Source organism: Symphalangus syndactylus, chromosome 12 (assembly GCF_028878055.3).
Source record: "Symphalangus syndactylus isolate Jambi chromosome 12, NHGRI_mSymSyn1-v2.1_pri, whole genome shotgun sequence".
Taxonomy (NCBI): Eukaryota; Metazoa; Chordata; class Mammalia; order Primates; family Hylobatidae; genus Symphalangus; species Symphalangus syndactylus.
In genome coordinates, this window is record NC_072441.2 from 83762745 (window position 1) to 83786709 (window position 23965).

The 23965-nt window shown below is 41.5% G+C and overlaps 1 protein-coding gene across 8 annotated transcripts in view; it reads right to left on the minus strand.

Annotated features, from left to right (window-relative positions):
* Positions 1-23965, minus strand: part of ASH1L (ASH1 like histone lysine methyltransferase) — a 237985-nt gene that overhangs the window by 31531 nt on the left and 182489 nt on the right. For all 8 annotated transcript variants that reach the window (XM_063626691.1, XM_063626693.1, XM_063626692.1 and 5 more), the window contains 5 exons: positions 14854-14927; positions 13302-13347; positions 13080-13188; positions 7371-7577; positions 7110-7256 (listed from right to left, as the gene is read on the minus strand). In XM_063626691.1, the coding sequence (XP_063482761.1) occupies positions 7110-7256; positions 7371-7577; positions 13080-13188; positions 13302-13347; positions 14854-14927 (583 nt within the window). The remainder of the gene's footprint in view (positions 1-7109; positions 7257-7370; positions 7578-13079; positions 13189-13301; positions 13348-14853; positions 14928-23965) is intronic.

Sequence of the window (23965 nt, forward strand, 5' to 3'; positions counted from 1 at the left end):
AAGTTGTGGTGAGCCAAAATGGTGCCACTGCACTCCAGCCTGGGCGACAGAGCAAGACTGTCTCAAAAAAACGAAAACAAAAAACCAAAAAAAGGTATCTTCTGGCCGGGTGTGGTGGCTCATACCTGTAATCCCAGCACTTTGGGAGCCTGAGGAATAAGGATCGCTTGAGCCCAGGAGTTTGAGACCAGCCTGGGCAACATGGCAAAACTCCATCCCTATAAAAAAATACAAAAATTAGCCGGGCATGGTGGCATGCGCCTGTGGTCCCAGCTACTTGGGAAGCCCAGGTTGCAGTGAGTCAAGATCGTCCCACTGTACTTCAACCCTGGTGACACAGTGAGACCCTGTCTCCAAAAAAAGGGGAAAAAAGGTATCTTCTAGGTGACATTCTTGCTGCACAAGTCTAGCATAAACACTCATTTCTGCTAGGGACACGCTTAGGATTAGAGTTGCTGGTTTACCGGATATGTTTAGCTTTGGTAGGTTGTGCCATTTTTTTGAAAGTGGTTATACCAATTTACACTTCCACCAGCAAATCTAAGGTATTTATGCTGCTCTACCCTTGCCAATACTGTCAGTCTTTAATTTTTGACATTTTGGAGGGTATGTAGTGGTTTTCCAATTTAGTTTAATATTTCCCCTAATAACCGTATCTAACATATTAAGCGCTTTTGTATATTTATTGACCACTTTTATATTCTTTTTAAAAGTACCTATTCTTTTACCTATTTTAAAAACTGGCTTGTCAGGCCCGGCACGGTGGCTCATACTTGCAATCCTAACACTTTGGAAGGCTGAAGCGGGCTGATTTATTGAGCCCAGGAGTTCAAGACCAGCCTGGACAACATGGCACAACCCTGTCTCTACAAAAAATACAAAAAATTTAACCAGGCATGGTGGTGTGTGCCTGTAGTCTCAGCTACTCAGGAGGCTGAGTCAGGTGAACGGCTTGAACTTGGGAGGAGGAGGCTGCAGTGAGCCAAGATCATACCACTGTACTCCAGCTCTGTTTAAAAAAAAAAAAAAAAAAAAAGGCTGCTCTGTGCTTATGGAGTAGCCATTCTTTTATTCCTTTACTTTCTTAATAAACTTGCTTTCACTTTATTCTATGTACTCACCTTGAATGCTTTCTTGGAGATCCAAGAACCCTCCCTTGGAGTCTGGATCAGAACCCCTTTCCGGCATCTTTCTGGCAACCACGAAGGGATGATACTTAGGAGACCCACAACCGAAAGGAAATAGACTGCAACACTGATTGGCTGACTTTTGAGTCAAGGAAAACTTTTGAGTTATTGACAGCTTTTTTTTTTTTTTTTTTTTGAGATGGAGTTTTGCTCTTGTCGCTCAGGCTGGAGTGCAGTGGTACGATCTCAGCTCACTGCAACCTCCACCTCCTGGGTTAAAGCGATTCTCCTGCCTCTGCCTCCTGAGTAGCTGGGACTACAGGTGTATGCCACTATGCCTGGCTGATTTTTTTTTTTTTTTTTTTTTTTGTATTTTTAGTAGAGATGGTGTTTCACCATTTTGGCCACGCTAGTCTCGAACTCCTGACCTCAGGTGATCAACCTGCCTCAGCCTCCCAAAGTGCTGGGATTACAGGCATGAGCCACCATGCCCGGCATATTGACAGCTCTTAACAATTGAGTAAAACTCCTGCGAACAAAATTTGAAGGATGTTTGTTTCTCTCTACCTCATTTCTCCAAAATCTGGAAACGAGTTGATACATTTGGAGAAACTGGTTATTTTACCAAGGCTTTGATTGGAATGGAGTGCTTTCTATTAAGGAACCAAACTTGGCTTAGAGAGCCAATAAAAGCCCCTTGGGAAAACTGGCCTCATACCTTTTCTACACAGTCCCTGTATAGGGTTCCTGACCCGTAATATCAACTTTTGTCGGAACTATGAATGGCCCTCACCATACTGATGCTTTCTGACTGATCTCTTCTCTACCTTGGATACAAGAGACCCTAATAGGCAGGAATATCATCACCCCTATTCAACCTGAAGAAATTACTAAAGATGGATCTTCATCCCTGTTTACCCCTAAGGATTAAGGGTTCTCTTATAAAAGGGAGGGGGAAAATGTCAGAAGCGTTTAAATCAGAGCGACTCCATCTTGTATGGAGGTTGGGTAAAATTAGGCTGAGATCTGCTGGGTTGCATTCCCAGTAGGTTAGACATTCTTAGTTACAGGGTAAGATAGGAGGTTGGCACAAAACACAGGTCATAAAGACCTTGCTGACAAAACAGGCTGCAGTAAAGAAGCTGGCCAAAACCCATCAAAATCAAGATGGCAATGAGAGTGACGTCTGGGTGTCCTCACTACTACACTCCCATCAGTGCCATGGCAGTTTACAAACACTATGGCAACGTCAGAAAGTTACCCTATATGGTCTAAAAAGTGGAGGAACCCTTAGGTCTGCGAATTGTCCACCACTTTCCCAGAAAACTCATGTATAATCCAACCCGTGTTTAGCATATAATCTATAAAGAGTCATAAAGATGGGCAACCAGCAGCCCTCGGGGCTGCTCTGTTTATGGAATAGCCTTTCTTTTCTTTTATTCCTTTACTTTCTTAATAAACTTCCTTTCACTTAAAAAAAAATTGTCAACACTCAACCCTTGAACATTGCATATTTTTCCATTAATTTAGGTCATCTTTATTTTTTCCCAACTTTTGACAGCTTCTAGTATAGAGGTCCTACAAACTTTCATAAGATTTATTCTTAGGGACTAGTCTTTTTTTTTTTTTTTTTTGATACGGAGTCTCGCTCTGTCGCCCAGGCTGGAGTGCAGTGGCGCAATCTCGGCTCACTGCAAGCTCCGCCTCCCGGGTTCACGCCATTCTCCTGCTTCAGCCTCTCCGAGTAGCTGGGACTACAGGCGCCCGCCACCACGCCCGGCTAATTTTTTGTATTTTTAGTAGAGACGGGGTCTCACTGTGGTCTCGATCTCCTGACCTCGTGATCCGCCCGCCTCGGCCTCCCAAAGTGCTGGGATTACAAGCGTGAGCCACCGCACCCGGCCAGGGACTAGTCTTTTATGAAGCTATTGTAAATTGTATCGGTTTTTATTTATTTATTTTGACACAGAGTCTTGGTGTGTCACACAGGCTGGAGTGCAGTGGCACGATCTCGGCTCACTGCAACCTCTGCCTCCTGGGTTGAAGCAATTCTCCTGCCTCAGCCTCCAATAGCTGGGACTACGGGCGTGTGCCACCACAACCGGCTAATTTTTGTATTTTTAGTAGAGACAGGGTTTCTTTCAGTCATTATGTTGGCTAGGGTGGTCTCGAACTCCTGACATCAGGCAATCTGTGCATCTTGGCCTCTGAAAGTACTGGGATTACAGGCGTGAGCCATTGCAACTAGCCTGTAATGGGTTTGGTTTTTTTTTTTTTTTTTTTTTGAGATCGAGTCTTGCTCTGTCGCACAGGCTGGAGTGCACTGGTGCGATCTCAGTTCACTAGAACCTCCACCTCCCAGGTTCAAGTGATTCTCTTGTCTCAGCCTCCCAAGTAGATAGGACTACAGGCGCATGCCACCGCACCCGGCTAATTTTTGTATTTTTAGTAGAGACAGGGTTTCACCATGTTGGTCAGACTGGTCTCAAACTCCTGACCTCATGATCCGCTCGCCTTGGCCTCCCAAAGTGCTGGGATTATAGGCGTAAGCCACTGCACCTGGCCTTGTAATGGTTTTTAAATTTCACTTTCTACTTGGTTGTTGCTAATATATTAAAATGTACTCAATACATTAATTTTTATATACTGACCATCTTTCCATTAATCTTGCTAAATTCACTTATGTCTGCAGAAATTTCCCATGTGTATAATAATGTCATCTGCGAATAATGGTAGTTAAATTTTTTTCATTTCTAATCTTTATACTTTTTTCCTTTTCTTATTGTATTGGTTAGAATCTTCAAATGTAGATATGACAGTGGATATCCTTATTTATGTATAATGGTAGCTAAAGATTTTTTAAAAATGGATTTCCTTTAGCAGGTTTGTTAGTTCCTTTCTATTCCTAGTTTGCTGAGTTTTAATTATGAATGAGCGTTGAGTACTGTTTAATGCTTTTTCTGCTTCTATGGAGACAATATATGATTTTTAGTCTTTAGTCTGTTAATGTGATAAAATTACATTGATTTACACTGATTTTTGAATGTTAAACCAAACAATCTTTTATTCCTGGAATAAACCCCACATAGTCATGATGTATTAAGCTTTTTATTTGTTAAATTTTATTTGTTGATATTTTATTTAGGATTTTTGTGTCTATGTTCATGGAAGACACTGGCCTATATTTTTTCCTGGTTAGATTTTAGAAGAAGGTAATGCTAGTTTTATAGAAGCAAAGAGTTCATAAGTGGTACTGCCATTATTTCTTCTTCGTCGTCTTCATTTTTTAAAATAGACACAGGGTCTCTGTCACCCAGGCTGGAGTGCAGTTGCATGATCACAGAAAACTACAGCCTCGAACTTCTGGGCTCAGGCAATCCTCCCACCTCAGTCTCCCAAGTAGCACCATCACACCCAGCTAATATTTAAATTTTATCTTTAAACTTTTGTTGAGACAGGTCTCACCATCTTGCCCAGGCTGGTCTTGAACTCCTGGGCTCAAGCAATCCTCCCACCTCTACCTCCCAAAGTGCTGGAATTGCAGGTGTGAGCCACCGCACCCAGCCTATTTGTTCTTTAAGTATGTGGAAGAATTATCAGTGAAGACATCTGGTTCTCCAGGTTCTTTTGTTAGATATTTTTAGTTATATTTTCAATTTTGGGGGTACATGTGCAGATTTTCTATTTCGTCTTATGTCAGTTTTGGAAAGGTATGTTTTTCTCTTTTTTTTTTTTTTTTCTTTTTTTTTTTGAGACTGAGTCTCACTCTGTCTCCCAGGCTGGAGTGCAGTGGCATGATCTTGGCTCACTGCAACCTCCGCCTTGCGGGTTCAAGCAATTCTCTGCTACAGCCTTCTGAGCAGCTGGGATTACAAGCACCCACCACCACACCTGGCTAATTTTTGTATTTTTGGTAGAGACGGGGTTTCACCATCTTGGCCAGGCTGGTCTTGAACTCCTGACCTTGTGATCCACCCACCTCGGCCTCCCAAAGTGCTGGGATTATAGGCGTGAGCCACTGTGCCCAGGCGGAATGTTTTTCAAATAATTTGTTCATTTCATCTAACTTTTCAAATATAAAGTTGTTCACAGTAATTGATAAACAAACTGGTAAATTCACACAAAGGAGTATTATTCCACATTAAAAAGCAACAAACCACTAATGCATTCAACATGGATGAACTGCAAAAACATGTTTTTAACACGAAAGAGGCCAGACACAAAAGAATACATTCACATGAAGTTCTGGAATAGGTAAAACTCATCTGTGGCAATGGAAATCAGATCAGTGCTTGCTTTGGGGGATTGGGAGACTGACTTAAAAGGTAACTTTCTGAAATGACAAAGTATGTCATATTTTCATAGGGGTGTTGGTTATATGGGTATATACATTTAAAAAAACTAATGGAAATGTACGCTTAAGATCTATGTATTTCTTACAAAAATTAGCCGGGCATGGTGGTGGGTGCCTGTAGTCCCAGCTACTCGGGAGGCTGAGGCAGGAGAATGGTGTGAACCCAGGAAGCGCAGCTTGCAGTGAGCTGAGATTGCGCCACTGCACTCCAGCCTGGGTGACAGAGCGAGACTCTGTCTCAAAAAAAAAAAAAAGAAAGAAAAAAAAATTTATGTATTTCTGGATGGGTGTGGTGGCTCACGCCTGTAATCCTAGCACTTTGGGAGGCCGAGGCAGGCGGATCACAAGGTCAGGAGATCGAGACCATCCTGGCTAACAAAGTGAAACCCTGTCTCTACTAAAAATACAAAAAAGAAATTAGCCGGGCGTGGTGGCAGGCGCCTGTAGTCCCAGCTACTGGGGAGGCTGAGGCAGGAGAATGACATGAACCCAGGAGGCAGAGCTTGCAGTGAGCTGAGATCACGCCACTGCACTCCAGCCTGGGCAACAGAGCGAGACTCCATCTCAAAAAAAAAAAAAAAAAAAAAAAAATCTATGTATTTCTCTGTATATGAATTACACTTTAATTTTTAAAAACTTAACAAAAAACCCCAAAGTTGTTCATACTATTCTCATATAATCTTTTTAAAATTATTTTTTGGTGTGATTTTTTTCCTTCTCAATTAGATGCTAATCTATTTGAGGGGAAGGGACCTCCAGATTCACTTATTTTTATTTCTCTTTGTGAGAAATGCACCAGGTATTTAATAAGCATGCAGTAGAGTGGCTGAATGAACTGATATGAGATGATCCATGTAACACAGTGCCTAGCACATAGTAAGAACTCAATAAATATTAGGTATTATTATTATTTTTTTGAGATGGAGTCTTGCTCTGTCACCCAGATTGGAGTCCACTGGTGTGACCTCAGCTCACTGCAACCTCGGCCTCCTGGGTTCAAGTAATTCTCCTGCCTCAGCCTCCCAAGTAGCTGGGATTATAGGTGCACGCTACGATGACTGGCTAATTTTTGTATTTTTAGTAGAGATGGGTTTCACTATGTTGGTCAGGCTGGTCTCAAACTCTTGGCCTCCCAAAGTGCTGGCATTATAGGCGTGAGCCAATGCACCCGGCCTATTATCATTATTTTTTGTTTCTGATTTTTTCTTGCTATGTTGCCCAGACTGGCCTCAAACTCCTGGGCTCAAGTGATCCTCTCACCTCAACCTCTCAAATAGCTGGGACTACAGGCATGTACCACCACCCTGGCTATCATCATCATCATTATTATATTTTTCTAGGACATAGATTCTGAAACTACTTGCATGCCAAACAAAAAAACAAACAAAAAAACCAAAAAAGCAAAACAAACAAAAAAAACAAAACACAAATAAAAACAAAAATATCTGTCTTGGGGTGAGAAGTTAGGGTGAAACGAAGCAGCTTACTCTGCCCGTGGGATCTGGGGTAATGGGGGAACAGCCTGAGCTGCTTTGTATAAGCTGACTGACACTGGAAAGATCAATCCCTTGCTGCACTCAATGCCTATTCTGCTGGATTCTTGGCTTCACCTTCTTCTGCTTCCTTACCATTTCTGCATTTCGCAATTTGGGTCACAGCTGTGGTTGATGAATCGGGCCTCATTTCCCATGCGGTAACTGTCAATCACCATCCCACTATCCAGGTTCAGGCAGTAGTGGTCACTGTGATTATGATACTGCTCAATCATCCTGTTCCTAAAGCGAAGATAAATGATTGAAAGGCAATTAAAGAGTAGCTGAAAGTAAATTTCAAATCTTCCATTCTCCATTCTAATCTTATTCTTAGAGTACCATCATTTACCACTGTACCTGAACTCCTGTTCGCTGACAACCTCCCCTAGGTATTCAATGATGAACTGCCCAGCTTTTAGGGGCTCTTTGGTTCTGATTCCCCAACCTTTTTCCTCAGCTCGAAATCGTTCTAGACATTGCACCCATTCATGCCTCTGTATCCTCTGGTTACAGCATTGCTCGCCACATGGGCAAGTGTTGGGGGAACACTCAGCAAAGATCATTCTAGAAAACAAAGGAATAACTGTACATCAATTTACATGATACATACCTTGATGCATCCATTTTTAAATTTTACAAACACTTAAAAATGAATACATGAAATTCATTTTTATTTAATAAAAGTACCCAAATCACTAAGATTAAAATAATAAATGTCAAAAATTAATAATATTCAGAATTTCCAAGTCAGGTTGCAAATCCTGAATGCTTCTTGTAAATGATTAAGCTAACTGTCCACTCAGCATCCTGGGTAAACATTACCATATTTATCTGTTCCAAGAATAAGGCTGGGCACGGTGGCTCATGCCTGTAATCCCAGCACTTTGGGAGGCTGAGGTGGGTGGATTACCTGAGGTCAAGAGTTCAAGACTAGCCTGGCCAACATGGTCAAACCCTGTCTCTACTAAAAATACATAAATTAGCTGGGTGTGGTGGTGTGCGCCTGTAATCCCAGCTACTTGGGAGGCTGAGGCAGGAGAGTCCCTTGAACCTGTGAGGTGGAGGTCGCATTGAGCAGAGATCGCACCACTGCACTCCAGCCTGGGCGACAGAGTAAGATTCTGTCTCAAAATAAATAAATAAATAAATAAATAAATAAATAACTGTGATCCAAAGAAGAATCAGTAATTTGATGATGATTTCACTGTACTCTTATTTTGAAGCACTCATGCCCATTTACTGATTTAAAAAAAATTGTGGTAGAATATCTAATTTACTTTTTTTTGTTTTTTTTTTTTTGAGATAGAATCTAGCTCTGTTGCCCAGGCTGGAGTATATTGGCACAATCTCGACTCACTGCAAACTCCGCTTCCCAGGTTCAAGCGATTCTCCTGCCTCAGCCTCCCGAGTAGCTGGGATTACAGATGTGTGTCACCACACCCGACTATTTTTTGTATTTTCAGTAGAGACACGGTTTTACCATGTTGGCCAGGCTGGTCTCAAACTCCCGACCTCGGGTGATCTGCCTGCCTCGGCCTCCCAAAGTGCTAGGATTACAAGCTTGTGAACCACTGCACCCGGCCGCTAATTTACTCTTATTTATTTTTTTTGAGACAGAGTCTTACTCCATTGCCCAGGCTGGAGTGCAGTGGCATGATCTCAGCTCACTGCAACCTCTGTCTTCTAGGTTCAAGCAATTCTACTGCCTTATCTGGGATTACAGGCGCATACCACCACGCCTGGGTAATTTTTGTATTTTTAGTACAGATGGGGTTTCACCATGTTGGCCAGGCTGGTTTTGAACTCCTGACCTCAAATGATCCACCCACCTCAGCCTCCCAAAATACTGGGATTACTGGCATGAGCCACTGCGCCCAGCCGGGTTTTTTTTGTTTTTTTTTTTAATTTTTTTAAAATTTTTTTGAGGCAAAGTCGCACTCTGTCACCCAGGCTGGAGTGCATGGCACAATCTCAGCTCACTGCAACCTCTGCCTCCTGGATTCAAGGGATTCTCCTGCCTCAGCCTCCCAAGTAACTGGGATTACAGACATGAACCACTACGCCCGGCTAATTTTTGTATTTTTAGTAGAGATGAGGTTTTGCCATGTTGGCCAGGCTGGTCTCGAACTCCTGGCCTCAAGTGATCCGCCCGCCTCAGCCTCTCAAAGTTCTGGGATTATAGGCGTGAGCCATCATGCCCGGCCTTTTTTTTTTTAATTAAAGAGGGGAAGTCTCCCTCTGTCACCCAGACTGGGGTGCAGTGGCCTGATCACAGTCTACTATAGCCTCGAACTCCTTGGCTCAAGGGATCCATCCTGCCTCGGCCTCCTGAGTAGGTGGGATTACAGGCATGAACTACCACACCCGGCCTTAATCATTTAAAGTACAGTTCAGTGACATTAGGTATATTTGCTGCTGTTGTATTACAGGAATTTTATATTACATTAATTGAAATGACATTTCCAGGCTATCTGACTAGCTGAACCCATAATAGTTAGTGAATTAACAAGTTAAAAATTCTAGACGGGTGCAGTGGCTCATGCCTGTAATCCCAGCACTTTAGGGGGCAGAGGTGGGAGGATCATGTGAGGTCAGGAGTTCAAGACCAGCCTGACCAACGTGGCGAAACCCCATCTCTACTAAAAATACAAAAATTAGCTGGGCGTGGTGATGTGTGACTATAGTCCCAGCTACTCGGGAGGCTGAGACAGGAGAATTGCTTGAACTTGTCCGGCGGACGTTGCAGTGAGCTGAGATCGCGCCACTGTACTCCAGCCTGGACAACAGAGTGAGGCTACGTCTCAAAAAAAAAAAAAAGAAAACTGAACATAGAAGACAAAAGAAGTCACACACATCTTGTCACTGCTTTCTTTATTTTTTTTTGGAGACAGGGTCTCGCTCCGTCACCCAGGTTGAAGTACAGTGGCACAATAATGGCTTGCTGCAGCCTTGACCACCTGGGCTCAAGCAATTCTCCCACCTCAGCTTCCTGGGTAGTTGGGAACACAGGCGCGCACCACTGCATCTGGCTACTTAAAAAAAAAAAAAATTATTTGTACAGGTGAGGTCTTGCTATGTTGCTTAGGCTGGTCTCGAATTCCTGGGGGTCATGGGATACTCCCTCATCGGCCTCCCAAAATGCTAGGGATTATAGCATTTTGTGAGCCAATGCACCTGGCTCTTTTAATGGGAGCTGTTTAGTTTTGGTGTATGGTTTGAAATCTCATCTAGGCTGTTAAGCATAATTTTTTGGTTTGTTTTTTGGATACAGGGTCTCATTCTGGTTGCCCAGGCTGGAGTGCAGTGGCATGATCTTGGCTCACTGCAGCCTCGACTTCCTGGGCTCAGGTGATTTTCTCACTTCAGCCTCCAGAATAGCTGGGACTATAGGCACACGCCACCATGCCCAGCTAATGTTTTGTATTTTTAGTAAAGATGGGTTTTTTCCATGTTGCCCAGGCTGGTCACAAACTCCTGGACTCAAGTGATCCGCCCACCCTGGCCTTCCAAAATGCTGGATTACAGGCGTAAGCCAACATGCCTGGCCTTAAGCATGACTAAAACAAGGAATGATCAAGAAAATAATCGTTGAAATATCATGTTATATTTATAATCATAATTTTAAAGGCCGGGCACGGTGGCTCATGCCTGTAATCCCAGCACTTTGGGGAGCAGAGGCGGGAGGATCACGTGAGGTCAGGAGTTCGAGACCAGCCTGGCCAACACGGCGAAATCTTGTCTCTACTAAAAATACAAAAATTAGCCAGGCGTGGTGGCAACTGTAATCCCAGCTACTTGGGAGGCGGAGGTAGGAGAATCGCTTGAACCTGGGAGGCGGAGGCTGCAGTGAGCCGAGATGGTGCCACTGCACTCTAGCCTGGGTGAGAGAGTGAGACTCTCTGTCTCAAAAAAAAAAGAAAAAAAAAAAGGAAAAAGTTTTGTAAAGAAAATATATAACACTTTATACCTTAAAGTACTTTCAGAGTGATCTGACTTATTCTAAACAAAAATACCACCACGATTCTAAAGGGCAGACGGCACACAGTGTCAAATCATATAAATAGGAGCAGAGAAAGTATCGACTGGATTATTCTTCAATTTAAGATAATCAGCTTCAGTTGTAAAGAAGACAGTGACAACATCAAATTCAACCACCTTTACTCTACTCTTCCTTTTGCTGACTTCTTTGGTACATGAATATTATTGAATACCCCTCTTGAAATGCCTTCCTTTTTTGGCTTTCCTCATTTTTTATGACACTGGATTTCCCACCTTGCCCATAACAATTCCTGTCTTTTCTGGTAGAAATCCTTTTTTCCTCTACCATATTCCTTTTCTCTAGAGAGCTCATTTATAATCATGGCTTCAAATGTAACCTCTAGTTCATAATATTCCACACCTATATTTTCTTTTTTTCTTTTTTTGACACAGGGTCTCACTCTGTCACCCAGCCTGGAGTACAGTGGCGTGATCACAGCTTACTGTAGCCTCGACCTCCAGGCTCAAGCAATCCTCCTACCTCAGCCTCCCAAGTAGCTGGGACTGCAGGTGTGCACCACTATGCCTGCTAACTTTTGTATTTTTTGTAGAGATGGGGTTTTGCCATGTTGCCCAGGCTGGTCTCAAACTCCTGACTTCAAGTGATCTGCCCATCTCAGCCTCCCAAAGTGTTGGCATTACAGACGTGAGCCACTGTGCTTGGCTGGCACCAAGTATTTTCATAATACCTAATAACACATACTATAAACTGCATATGGATTAAAGAAAACCCTGAAGTACAAATAAAAGAGTGCTCAGATAAGAGAGATTTAAATTTTAAAAGATTTCTTCCAGGGAACAATCATTCAGAGGTTACCGAAAATTTGTAGTTTCTAGAGTTCAAGGCACTGAAATATATTCCCCATTTGTTTTGACAACCAGAATAAATCCTTAAATTATATACAACCAAAACATGTTTCTATTTGTTGTGTCTGGAAACCAAACTAAATTTACAAAAATCTGAAATTAGATGCTGTAAACTACAATGTGAGGTCTTTGATTTAGTACAATTTGCCATTATCTTTAGTCAGATAATGCCCTTGAAAAACGAGAGTTGGGCTGGAAGCAGTGGCTCACACCTGTAATCCCAGCACTTTGGGAGGCCGAGGCAAGAGGATCACCCGAGGTCAGGAGTTTGAGACCAGCGTGGCCAACATGGCAAAACCTTGTCTCTACTAAAAATACAAAAATTATTAGCCGGGTATGGTGGCAGGTGCCTGTAATCCCAGCTACTCGGAAGGATGAAGGATGAGGCAGGAGAATCGCTTGAACCCGGGAGGTGGAGGCTGCAGTGAGCTGAGATTGTGCCATTGCACTCCAGCCTGGGCAACAAGAATGAAACTTCGTCTCAAAAGAAAAAAAAAAGAAAAAGAAAAACGAGAGAGTTGCACCCCAGCCAGCTACTAAACGTAGATCTAGGTTGTCCCTCACATAGTGAGATTTAAGGGTCCAGGACCAGCCTGGGCTAAGTATCGAGATCCCGTCTCTATGTTAAAAATAAATAAATTGGCCGGGCGCGGTGGCTCACGCTTGTAATCCCAGCACTTTGGGAGGCCGAGGCGGGCGGATCACGAGGTCAGGAGATCGAGACCACAGTGAAACCCCGTCTCTACTAAAAATACAAAAAAAAAAAAATTAGCCGGGCGTGGTGGCGGGCGCCTGTAGTCCCAGCTACTCGGAGAGGCTGAGGCAGGAGAATGGCGTGAACCCGGGAGGCGGAGCTTGCAGTGAGCTGAGATCGCGCCACTGCACTCCAGCCTAGGCGATAGAGCAAGACTCCGTCTCAAAAAAAAAACCAAAAAAAACAAAAAAAACAAAGTAAAAGGATTTAAACCAATGAAGGCACACACAAGACTCTAAATCTCATTCATTTTCTGTTTCTGTATTCCGCCCACCCTTATGGTTTATATATCTTTATGCGACTTCTTGAAGAAAAATCAAAGAGCCTATTTAACTGTACCCTCCAAAGGAAGTGTTGTATGTATACCTTAAAGCCTATGCTTTACAGAAATCAAAGCATGACAGTACCTATTGAGGCAGTCATCAACACAGCCCTTCCTGGTGTCATCATCTGGCTTCTTACAGTTACAGGTGGTAGCTTCGTAACCAGAAAGCGGTTTGACATCAACGTAGACATCTTGAAAACAAAGCAAAGAATAGTTTGTGAACCTACAGGATAATTTTTCAAGTGCTAGGCTCAGAAGAACATTAATGTATAGAGGCAGAAAAAATAGCTCCTAAGTTACTCACTTGAACGAATTTTCTTATATAGTGGGACATCTGGCTTTTTGTATAGCTAGAAGAAAAGAAGAAAAATCTTGATATAGCATTTAACTTCAAATGCCAGACGGCAGCATCAATCACTAAAAATACAGGAAATTTTCTATATGCTCTGCTCATCTGGAAATATTTACAAGACATTTTGGGTTGGATACATTTGAGGGAAACTCTTGGTGTGATCTCTTTTTACTCTGAAATAAAAGGTGAGAGAATAAGATTCAACAGAATAAGCACTAAATAGTTTATAGAAGTGGAATTATGTGTTTCTTCAGCATGTTGTTGGATAGACTTAAATGAAAATCACACTGGAGACCAAAGCTATTCATGTGGACAAATTAAGATTCTATTTCCTTCTATCAAAAGAAAGGAAAACAACATGCATAGGGCTTATTTAGATGTCTGGGTGGGTACATGAAATTAAAAAGATGAGTACCCTGGCTTTTCAGGTTGAGAATTGTAGGAAAACATTTCAAATTTTAATTAAGGCAATTAATTTAGTGAATAAAGGAGAGAGGGCAGGCAGGCAAAATGGAGCTCTCACATTATAATCATTATAATCAAGAAGACATTAGAAAGAAAAAAAAAAAGAATGCATTAGAAGAGAGGCAATTTTCCAGCATTTTGCCGTAAGGGACTGTACAAAACAAACAGCAACTTGCACAAAGCTAGACTGTTTATTAATATATTGGAATAATCCCACCATCATTTTCCAGTCAGTATGTTCAAAGCATTCTCTCCTTCATTGTTAAAAACTCTGAGACAAATACCTAACATATTAATACTCTCAGAATTCAAGAGAGGCCATTGGAGAAGACAATGCAGAGGGGAATGTCAATTTTGGCTTTCCAGAATAAACCTTTGGTGGCATTTTGGCAGAACTCAGGAAATCTATTCACCTCAATTGCATGACTATTTCTATTTCCCAATGGTTGTTCTCAATCTGGGACCTGGGGGCTATAAGCTAATACAAAAATCAGTAAGGGAAACTTTTCAATTTGGGAAACAAGAGAAAAAAAACGGCATCTTCCTGTTTTTAGTTACCAATATATTTAAAGATCTTTTAAAAGTGCAAGAGTGTTAAACATTTCCCTGTTTCCTTTGATAGAAGAATCTCTTTTGCATGTGGAAAATAAATTTCAAACTGATAAGAAGAAGCCAACAAAAATAAAGTCTGAAATTTCTTAGTGCTGCTGGCAGTACATCTAAATTCTCCTGAGACCTGCATCAAATAGAATTCTTACAGAACAAAATCTCTGCTACCAAAATAAAAGTCCAGAATAACAACAGAAGGTTGCCTAGGAAAGCAGGAACTTACTGCTATTTTGCAGTAAGAGTAAAGGCAAATAGGTCACATTAAAGATGGATGCAAATTCATTTTTCTTAGTTCTAACCTTCGCAGGGACACTCCTGAAAACCTCCTAAGATGAAAACATAACAAGGAGAAAGAAAAACACTTGCATTTCCACCCCTCCCCCTTTACAAGCACTTAAGAATTAAACCTGGTAAAACAGGCTCTCTGTACCTGATTGTGTTTCCACTGCCAAAGGATATCATAAGGAAGCTGGAAGTCAATTCTCTTTTGTCTTAGATACTTTCCTGAAACAAAAAACACTATCAATTTCAATACCTATTCTGATATTTGCTTATACAAAGGGGTCAAACAGCTACAAGAACTAATATGTACTAACTAAAAAAATATTTAATTCTTTAAGGATTTTTCCGTCACCAATTTTTAATTTTAGCTATTCTTTCCCACCATACTCCACATGATATATGCCAAAGATATATTTTAAGTATAATAGTCTACATAAAACAACAAATACAGCAAAACTACAACCAAAAACACACAGGTCATTATGAAGCCTATTAAATATTTTATTATTATTAAAAATTATTAAGGGTAGAGCATCTGGCACCTGCTCTCCTTCATTATTACACATAATCTAAGGTTGATTACAAAAAGGAGAAATTCTTGTGTTTAAATAACTTGAGAAGTTTTTCGGGCAAATTTATGATCTTTTAACATTTTTTCCTATCTATTGAAATAGTATTTTTGTTTGATTTTTTGTTTTTGTCTTATATAAAATTATTCAGCCTTAAAAAGAATGAATTTTTTTTTTTTTTTTGAGATGAGGTTTCACTCTTGCTGCCCAGGCTAGAGTACAATGGTGCGATCTCGGCTCACTTGTAACCTCCGCCTCCCGGGTTTAAGCGATTCTCCTGCCTCAGCTTCCTGAGTAGCTGGGATTACCGGCACGTGCTACTACGCCCAGCTAATTTTGTATTTTTATTTTATTTTTATTTTTTTATTATTATTATTTTTTTATTTTTTATTATTATACTTTAGGTTTCAGGGTACATGTGCACAATGTGCAGGTTTGTTACATATGTATCCATGTGCCATGTTGTTTTGCTGCACGCATTAACTCGTCATTTAGCACTAGGTATATCTCCTAATGCTGTCCCTCCCCCCTCCCCCCACCCCACAACAGTACCCGGAGTGTGATGTTCCCCTTCCTGTGTCCATGAGTTCTCATTGTTCAATTCCCACCTGAGTGAGAACATGCGGTGTTTGGTTTTTTGTCCTTGCGATAGTTTACTGAGAATGATGTTTTCCAGTTTCATCCATGTCCCTACAAAGGACATGAACTCATCATTTTTTATGGCTGCATAGTATTCCATGGTGTATATGTGCCACATTTTCTTAATCCAGTCTATCATTGTTGGACATCTGGGTTGGTTCCAACTCTTTGCTATTGTGAATAGTGCTGCAATAAACATATGTGTGCATGTGTCTTTATAGCAGCATGATTTATAGTCCTTTGGGTATATACCCAGTAATGGGATGGCTGGGTCAAATGGTATTTCTAGTTCTAGATCCCTGAGGAATCGCCACACTGACTTCCACAATGCTTGAACTAGTTTACAGTCCCACCAACAGTGTAAAAGTGTTCCTATTTCTCCACATCCTCTCCAGCACCTGTTGTTTCCTGACTTTTTAATGATGGCCATTCTAACTGGTGTGAGATGGTATCTCACTGTGGTTTTGATTTGCATTTCTCTGATGGCCAGTGATGATGAGCATTTTTTCATGTGTTTTTTGGCTGCATAAATGTCTTCTTTTGAGAAGTGTCTGTTCGTGTCCTTTGCCCACTTTTTGATGGGGTTGTTTTTTTCTTGTAAATTTGTTTGAGTTCATTGTAGATTCTGGATATTAGCCCTTTGTCAGATGAGTAGGTTTACTTACAAGGGATGTGAAGGACCTCTTCAAGGAGAACTACAAACCACTGCTCAATGAAATAAAAGAGGATACAAACAAATGGAAGAACATTCCATGCTCATGGGTTGGAAGAATCAATATCGTGAAAATGGCCATACTGCCCAAGGTAATTTATAGATTCAATGCCATCCCCATCAAGCTACCAATGACTTTCTTCACAGAATTGGAAAAAACTACTTTAAAGTTCATATGGAACCAAAAAAGAGCCCGCATCGCCAAGTCAATCCTAAGCCAAAAGAACAAAGCTGGAGGCATCACGCTACCTGACTTCAAACTATACTACAAGGCTACAGTAACCAAAACAGCATGGTACTGGTACCACAACAGAGACATAGATCAATGGAACAGAACAGAGTCCTCAGAAATGATGCTGCATATCTACAACTATCTGATCTTTGACAAACGTGACAAAAACAAGAAATGGGGAAAGGATTCCCTATTTAATAAATGGTGCTGGGAAAACTGGCTAGCCATATGTAGAAAGCTGAAACTGGATCCCTTCCTTACACCTTATACAAAAATTAATTCAAGATGGATTAAAGACTTAAATGTTAGACATAAAACCATTAAAATCCTACAAGAAAACCTAGGCAATACCATTCAGGACATAGGCGTGGGCAAGGACTTCATGTCTAAAACACCGAAAGCAATGGCAATAAAAGCCAAAATTGACAAATGGGATCTAATTAAACTAAAGAGCTTCTGCACAGCAAAAGAAACTACCATCAGAGTGAACAGGCAACCTACAGAATGGGAGAAAATTTTTTTTTTTTTTTAGTAGAGACAGGGTTTCTCCATGTTGGTCAGGCTGGTCTTGAACTCCCGACCTAAGGTAGTCTGCCTGCCTCAGCCTCCGAAAGTGCTGGGATTACAGGCATGAGCCACTGCACCTGGCCAAAAGAATGAAATTCTTATACATATAGTCATGTGCCAATGTTTTAGTCAACAATGGACTGCATATATGATGGTGGACCCAGAAGGTAATAAGGGAGCTGAAAAATTCCTCCTAGCTGTCGGAACTTTGCAGTACAAAGTGTTAATCATCTGTTTGTGGTGATGCTGGTGTAAAGAAACCTATAGCGCTACCAGTTGAATACAAGCATAGCAGACATAATTAGGTATAATACATAATACTTGATGTCTTTGTTACTGGTTTATATAATAAATATACTATACTTTTCATCATTATTTTAGAGTATACTCCTGTTTATTAAAAAACATCCTTGGCTGGGTGCGGTGGCTCACGCCTGTAATCCCAGCACTTTGGGAGGCTGAGGTGGGTAGATCACAAGGTCAGGCGTTGGAGACAAGGCTGGCCAACAAAGTGAAACCCCGTCTGTATTAAAAATACAAAAAATTAGCCGGGTGTGGTGGTGGGCGCCTGTAATCCCAGCTACTCAGGAGGCTGGGGCAGGAGAATTGCTTGAACCTGGGAGGCAGAGGTTGCAGTGAGCCAAGACTGCACCACTGCACTCCAGCCCGGACAATAGTGCCAGACTCCGTCTCAAAAAAAACCAAAAATCAAACAAACAAAAAAACCACCCTTGGCTGGGCGTAATGGTTCATGCCTGTAATCCCAACAACACTTTGGGAGGCTGAGGCAGGCGGATCACTTGAGGTCAGGAGTTCAAGACCAGCCTAGCCAACATGGTGAAACCCCAACTCTACTAAAAATACAAAAATTAGCTGGGTGTGGTGGCACACGCCTGTAATCCCAGCTACTTGGGAGGCTGAAATAGGAGAATCGCTTGAACCTGGGAGGCGGAGGTGGAGTTGGAGGTTGCAGTGTGCCAAGATCACGTACTGCACTCCAGCCTAGGCAACAGAGTGAGACACGGTCTCAAAAAAAAAGGAAAACAAAACAAAACAAAACAAAACACAGCCTTGCCAGGAGTGCTGACCCACACCTGTAATCCCAGCACTTTGGGAGGCCGAGGTGGGTGGATCACTTGAGGTCAGAAGTCTGAGAACAGCCTGGCCAACATGGTGAAAGCCTGTCTCTGCTAAAAATACAAAAATTAGCTGGGTGTGGTGGTGCACACCTGTAGTCCCAGCTACTCAGGAGGCTGAGGCAGGAGAATCGTTTGAACTGGGAGGCGGAGGCTGCAGTGAGTCCAGATCGTGCCATTACACTCCAGCAGGCAACGACACAGACTCTGTCTCAAAAAACCAAACCAGGCTGGGTGTGGTGGCTCACGCCTGTAATCCCAGCACTTTGGGAGGCCGAGGTGGGCAGATCATGAGGTCAGGAGATCAAGACCATCCTGGCTAACATGGTGAAACCCTGTCTCTACTAAAAATACAAAAAATTAGCTGGGCATGGTGGCGGGCACCTGTAGTCCCAGCTACTTGGGAGGCTGAGGCAGGAGAACGGTGTGAACCCAGGAGACGGAGCTTGCGGTGAGCTGAGATCGTGCCACTGCACTCCAGCCTGGGCGACAGAGCAAGACTCTGTCACAAAAAAAAAAACAAAAACAAACCCAAACCAAACCAAAAAACAGTCTCAGGCAGATCCTTCAGGAGATATTCCAGAAGACATTATTACCATATCAGATGACAGCTCCATGAGTGTTACTGTCCCTGAAGACCTTTCAGTAGAACAAGACATACAGCAAGAAAACAGTGATATTGATGATCTTGCCCCTGAGTAGGCCTAGGCTAATGTGGGTTTGTGTCTTAGCTCTTTTTTTTTTTTTTTTTTTTTTTTTTTTTTTTTTTTTTTTTTTTTTTTTTTTTTGAGACTGTGTCTTACTCTGTCACCCAGGCTAGAGTACAATAGCAGGATCATGGCTCACTGCTGCCTCAACCTCCCAGACTAAAGTGATCCTCTCAATTCTACCTGCCAAGTTGCTGGCACTACAGGCACATGCCACCGTGCCTGGCTGATTTTTTTTGTAGACAGGGTCTTGCTATGTTGCCCAGGCTGGTCTCAAACTCCTGGGCTCAAGTGAGCTGCCTGCCCTGGCCTCCCAAAGTGTTGGGATTACAGGTGTAAGCTGTCATGACTGGCCCTCTTTTCGCTTTTACCTAAAAAAGTTTAAAAAGAAGAAAAAATGTTAAAAATAAAGCTTATAAAATAAGGACATAAAGAAAATATTTTCTTGTGCAGCTGTACAATGTGTTTATGTTTAAAGCTAAGTTATTATGAGTCAAAATGTTAAAAAATTAAAAGTTTATAAAGTAAAAAAGCTATAGAAAGCTAAGATTAACTTACTATTGAGGAACAAAAAATAAAAATTTAATGTAGCCTAAGTGTGCAGTGTTTATAAAATCTACAGTAGTTTAACAGTGATGTTCTAGGCCTTCACATTCACTCTCCACTCAATCACTGACCCACTGAGAGGAACTTACAGTCCTGTAATCTCCATTCAGGTAAGTGCCCCATAGTGGGCTGCCATTTTTTATCCTTTATATTGTATTTTTACTGTACCTTTTCTACATTTAGATATGTAAATACTTACCACTGTGTCACAACTGACTACTGTATTCAGTATACTAACATGATATACAGGTTTGTAGCTTAGGAGCAAGAGGCTATACCATACAGGCTGGTTAGTACATTCTATGTTTGCATAATTATAAGATTGCCTAACAATGCATTTCTCAGAATGTATCCCCATCATTAAGCAACACATGATGGTACTACAACATGGATGAACCTTAAAGACATTATGCTAAGTGAATTAAGGCAGACACAAAAGAACAGGTATTATACAATCCCACTTTCAAAGAAATAGACAGTGATTACCAGAGGCTGAGGGGAACAGAGAATGGGGAGTTACAGTTTAATGGGTACAGAGTTATAGTAGTGGATAATGAAAAAGTTCCGGGGATGGATAGCAGTCATGGTCGTACAACGATGTGAATGTACTTAATGACACTGAATTGTCCACTTAAAAATGATCAAAATGCAAACTGTGTTATGTATATTTTACTGGAAGTTAAAAAATATATCAAAAACCATAGTCTATTTTAAAAGAGTAAATTGGATGGTCTGTGAATTGCATCTTAATAAAGTTGCTAAAACAATACAGCAGTGTTAAAACTTTTTGCTTCAATGATTAAACATAACTTAGAAAAAACTCGCCGGGCGCGGTGGCTCAAGCCTGTAATCCCAGCACTTTGGGAGGCCGAGGCGGGTGGATCACGAGGTCAGGAGATCGAGACCATCCTGGCTAACACGGTGAAACCCCGTCTCTACTAAAAAATACAAAAAAATTAGCCGGGCGTGCTGGCGGGCGCCTGTGGTCCCAGCTACTCGGGAGGCTGAGGCAGGAGAATGGCGTGAACCCAGGAGGTGGAGGTTGCGGTGAGCCGAGATCGCGCCACCGCACTCCAGCCTGGGGGACAGAGAAAGACTCCGTCTCAAAAAAAAAAAAAAAAAAAAAAAACTTAGAAAAAACTCAAGAGAAGGAAAGTCTATTGTATATATCCATGTTTTTGTTTACTGTATTCTTCCTTCCTAATGTTCCAAAGTGTCTTTTTTTAAAATTGTTTCCTTTCTGTTCACAGAACTTCCTTTACTCATAGGGTACATCTGCTGGCAACAAACTCTCTTAGTTTTCATTAATCTAAGAATGCCTTCATTTCTTCTTAATTCCTGACAGGTATTTTCATTGGTTACAAGATTCGGAGTTGACGATTCTTTGCTTTCAGGATGTGAAAAATGTTGTATCACTTCCATTTGGCCTCCATAGATTCAGATGAGAAATCTACTGTCATTTGAATTGTTTTATCCTTATAGGTAAGGGTAATTTCTCTGTCATTGTTTTAAAATTGGTGTTTTTTTTTTTTTTTTTTTTTTATTTTTTCTGAGATTCGTTCTCCTGAGTAGTTGGGATGACAGGCATGTGCCAATCATGCCTGGCTAATTTTTTTTGTATTTTTTGTAGAGACAGGGTTTCACCATGTTGCCCAAGGTGGTCTCAAACTTCTGAGCTCAAGCAATCAGCCTCCCAAAGTATTTGGTATTACAGGAGCAACCTATCTCGCCCAGCCTAAAATTGTTTTGTTAGTGTTCTGAAATGTGATTATGTGTCTCGGCATTTATTTGTTTGGGTTTATCCTGTTTGGAGTCTGCTAATCTTCTTGAATACAGAGATTTCTGTCTCCTGCCAAATTTGGTAAGTTTCCAGTTGTTATTTACTAAGGTGCTTTTCATCTGTGCCCTTTTTTTTCCTCCTTCCATGACTCCGATAACACAAATTTGCTTTTTTTGTCATATTCTCACAAGCTCCTCAGTCTTTTTTTTTAATTCTATTTTCTATGTTGTTGTATACACTGAGTAATATGTATTATTCTATCTTCTAGTGCATAGATTATTTCCTCTGTCCCATTCATTCTGCTGTTAAGTCTATCTCTGAATGTATTTTTTTTTTCTGGTTCAATTTCTCTCATAAAATCTCTGAACTTTTTATTTTAATTACTGAGTCAGTTATAAAAATTCTAATTTAAAAAAATTTTTGGCCAGGTGCAGTGGCTCACGCCTGTAATCCCAGCACTTTGGGAGGTGAGGCGGGCGGATCACTTGAGGTCAGGAGTTCGAGACCAGTCTGGCCAATGTGGTAAAACCCCATCTTTACTAAAAATACAAAAATTAGCCGGGTGTGGTGGCACATGCCTGTAATCCCAGCTACTCGGGAGGCTGAGGCAGGAGAAATCACTTGAACCTGGGAGGTGGAGGCCACAGTGGGCAGCGATTGTGCCACTGCACTCCAGACTGGGCAACAGAGCAAGACCCTGTCTCAAAAAATTAAAATAAGTAAATAAATAAAATAAAATATGAAAAATTATCTTCTTCTTGATTTGTTTCAAGCATGTTCACAATTGCTCACTAAGGTATTTTTATCAAGACTGCTTTAAAAATCTGCCAGATAATTCTAACGTCTTGGTGTGGACATATATCATCTTCCCAAAGTGCTGGGATTTCAGGCATGAGCCACCATGCTTGGCAAATAACATGTGATTTTAAATTCAAAGCTAAACACTTTTGTAGTAGTATAAGGTTCTAGATTACATGAAATTTGTATTTTAGCTGGCTTTTTCTGAAACTGCTCCAGCAGAAAAGGGATAAAGCTGCCTCATTACTGCCAGCTGTAAGTAAAAGTCCAAGTTGCCTACTAGGCCTCCACTGAAACCTGAGTTGGGGGATGGGGAAGCTCCCCATTACTGCTAGGGAATGGTCAGAATTCCAATTCCCCAAGGGGTCTCCACTGACATTGTGGTAGGGTGGTTATGTTACTGCTAGGTGTTGGTAAAAGTCTGACTCAGCTAGACCTCCTCTGACACCATGGCAGTGGAGGGAGAGACATACGATTGTTGGCCACATATATGTCTTTCGAGAAGTGTCTGTTCATGTCCCTTGCCCACTTTTTTTTTTTTTTTGGAGATGGAGTCTCACTCTGTCACCCAGGCTGGAGTGCAGTGGTGTAATCTCAGCTCACTGCAACCTGTGCCTCCTGAGTTCAAGCGATTCTCCTGCCTCAGCCTCCCGAGTAGCTGCGATTACAGGAGCCCACCACCATGCCCAGCTAATTTTTTTGTATTTTAAGTAGAGACAGGGTTTCACCATGTTGTCCAATGATCTCGAACTCCTGACCTCAGGTGATTTGCCTGCCTTGGCCTCCCAAAGTGCTGGGTTTACAGATGTGAGCCACTGCACCTGGCCAAGAGTCTTTAAAAAATTTTTATTGTTATTATTGTTGTTTTGAGATGGAGTCTTACTTTTTTGCCCAGGCTGGAGTGGCATGATCTCGGCTCACTGCAACCTCTGCCACCTGGAGTTCAAGCAATTCTGTCTCAGCCTCCTGAATAGCTGGGATTACAGGCACATGCCACCATGCCCAGCTAATTTTTTCTATTTTTTTTTTTAGTAGAGACGGGGTTTCACCATGTTGGCCAGGCTGGTCTCAAACTCCTGACCTCAAGTGATCTGCCTGCCTTGGTCTCCCAAAGTGCTGTGTTACAGGCATGAGCCACCGCTCCAGGCCTTGCCCACTTCTTAATGGATTTTTTTCTTGTATATTTAAGTTCTTTATAGATGCTGGATATTAGATCTTTGTCAGATGCAGTTTGCAAAATTTTTCTCCCATTCTATGGGTTGTTTACTCTGTTCATAGTTTATTTTGCTGTACGGAAGTTCTTTGACACTATTTGTCCATTTTTGCTTTTGTTACAATTGCTTTTGGCATGTCATGAAGTCTTTGCCTGTGCCTATGTCCTGAATGGTACTGCCTAGATTGTCTTTCAGGGTTTTTATAGTTTTGGGTTTTACATTTAAGTCTTTTTTTTTTTTTTTTTGAGACAGAGTTTTGCTGTGTTGCCCAGGCTGGAATGCAGTGATCTCAGCTCATTG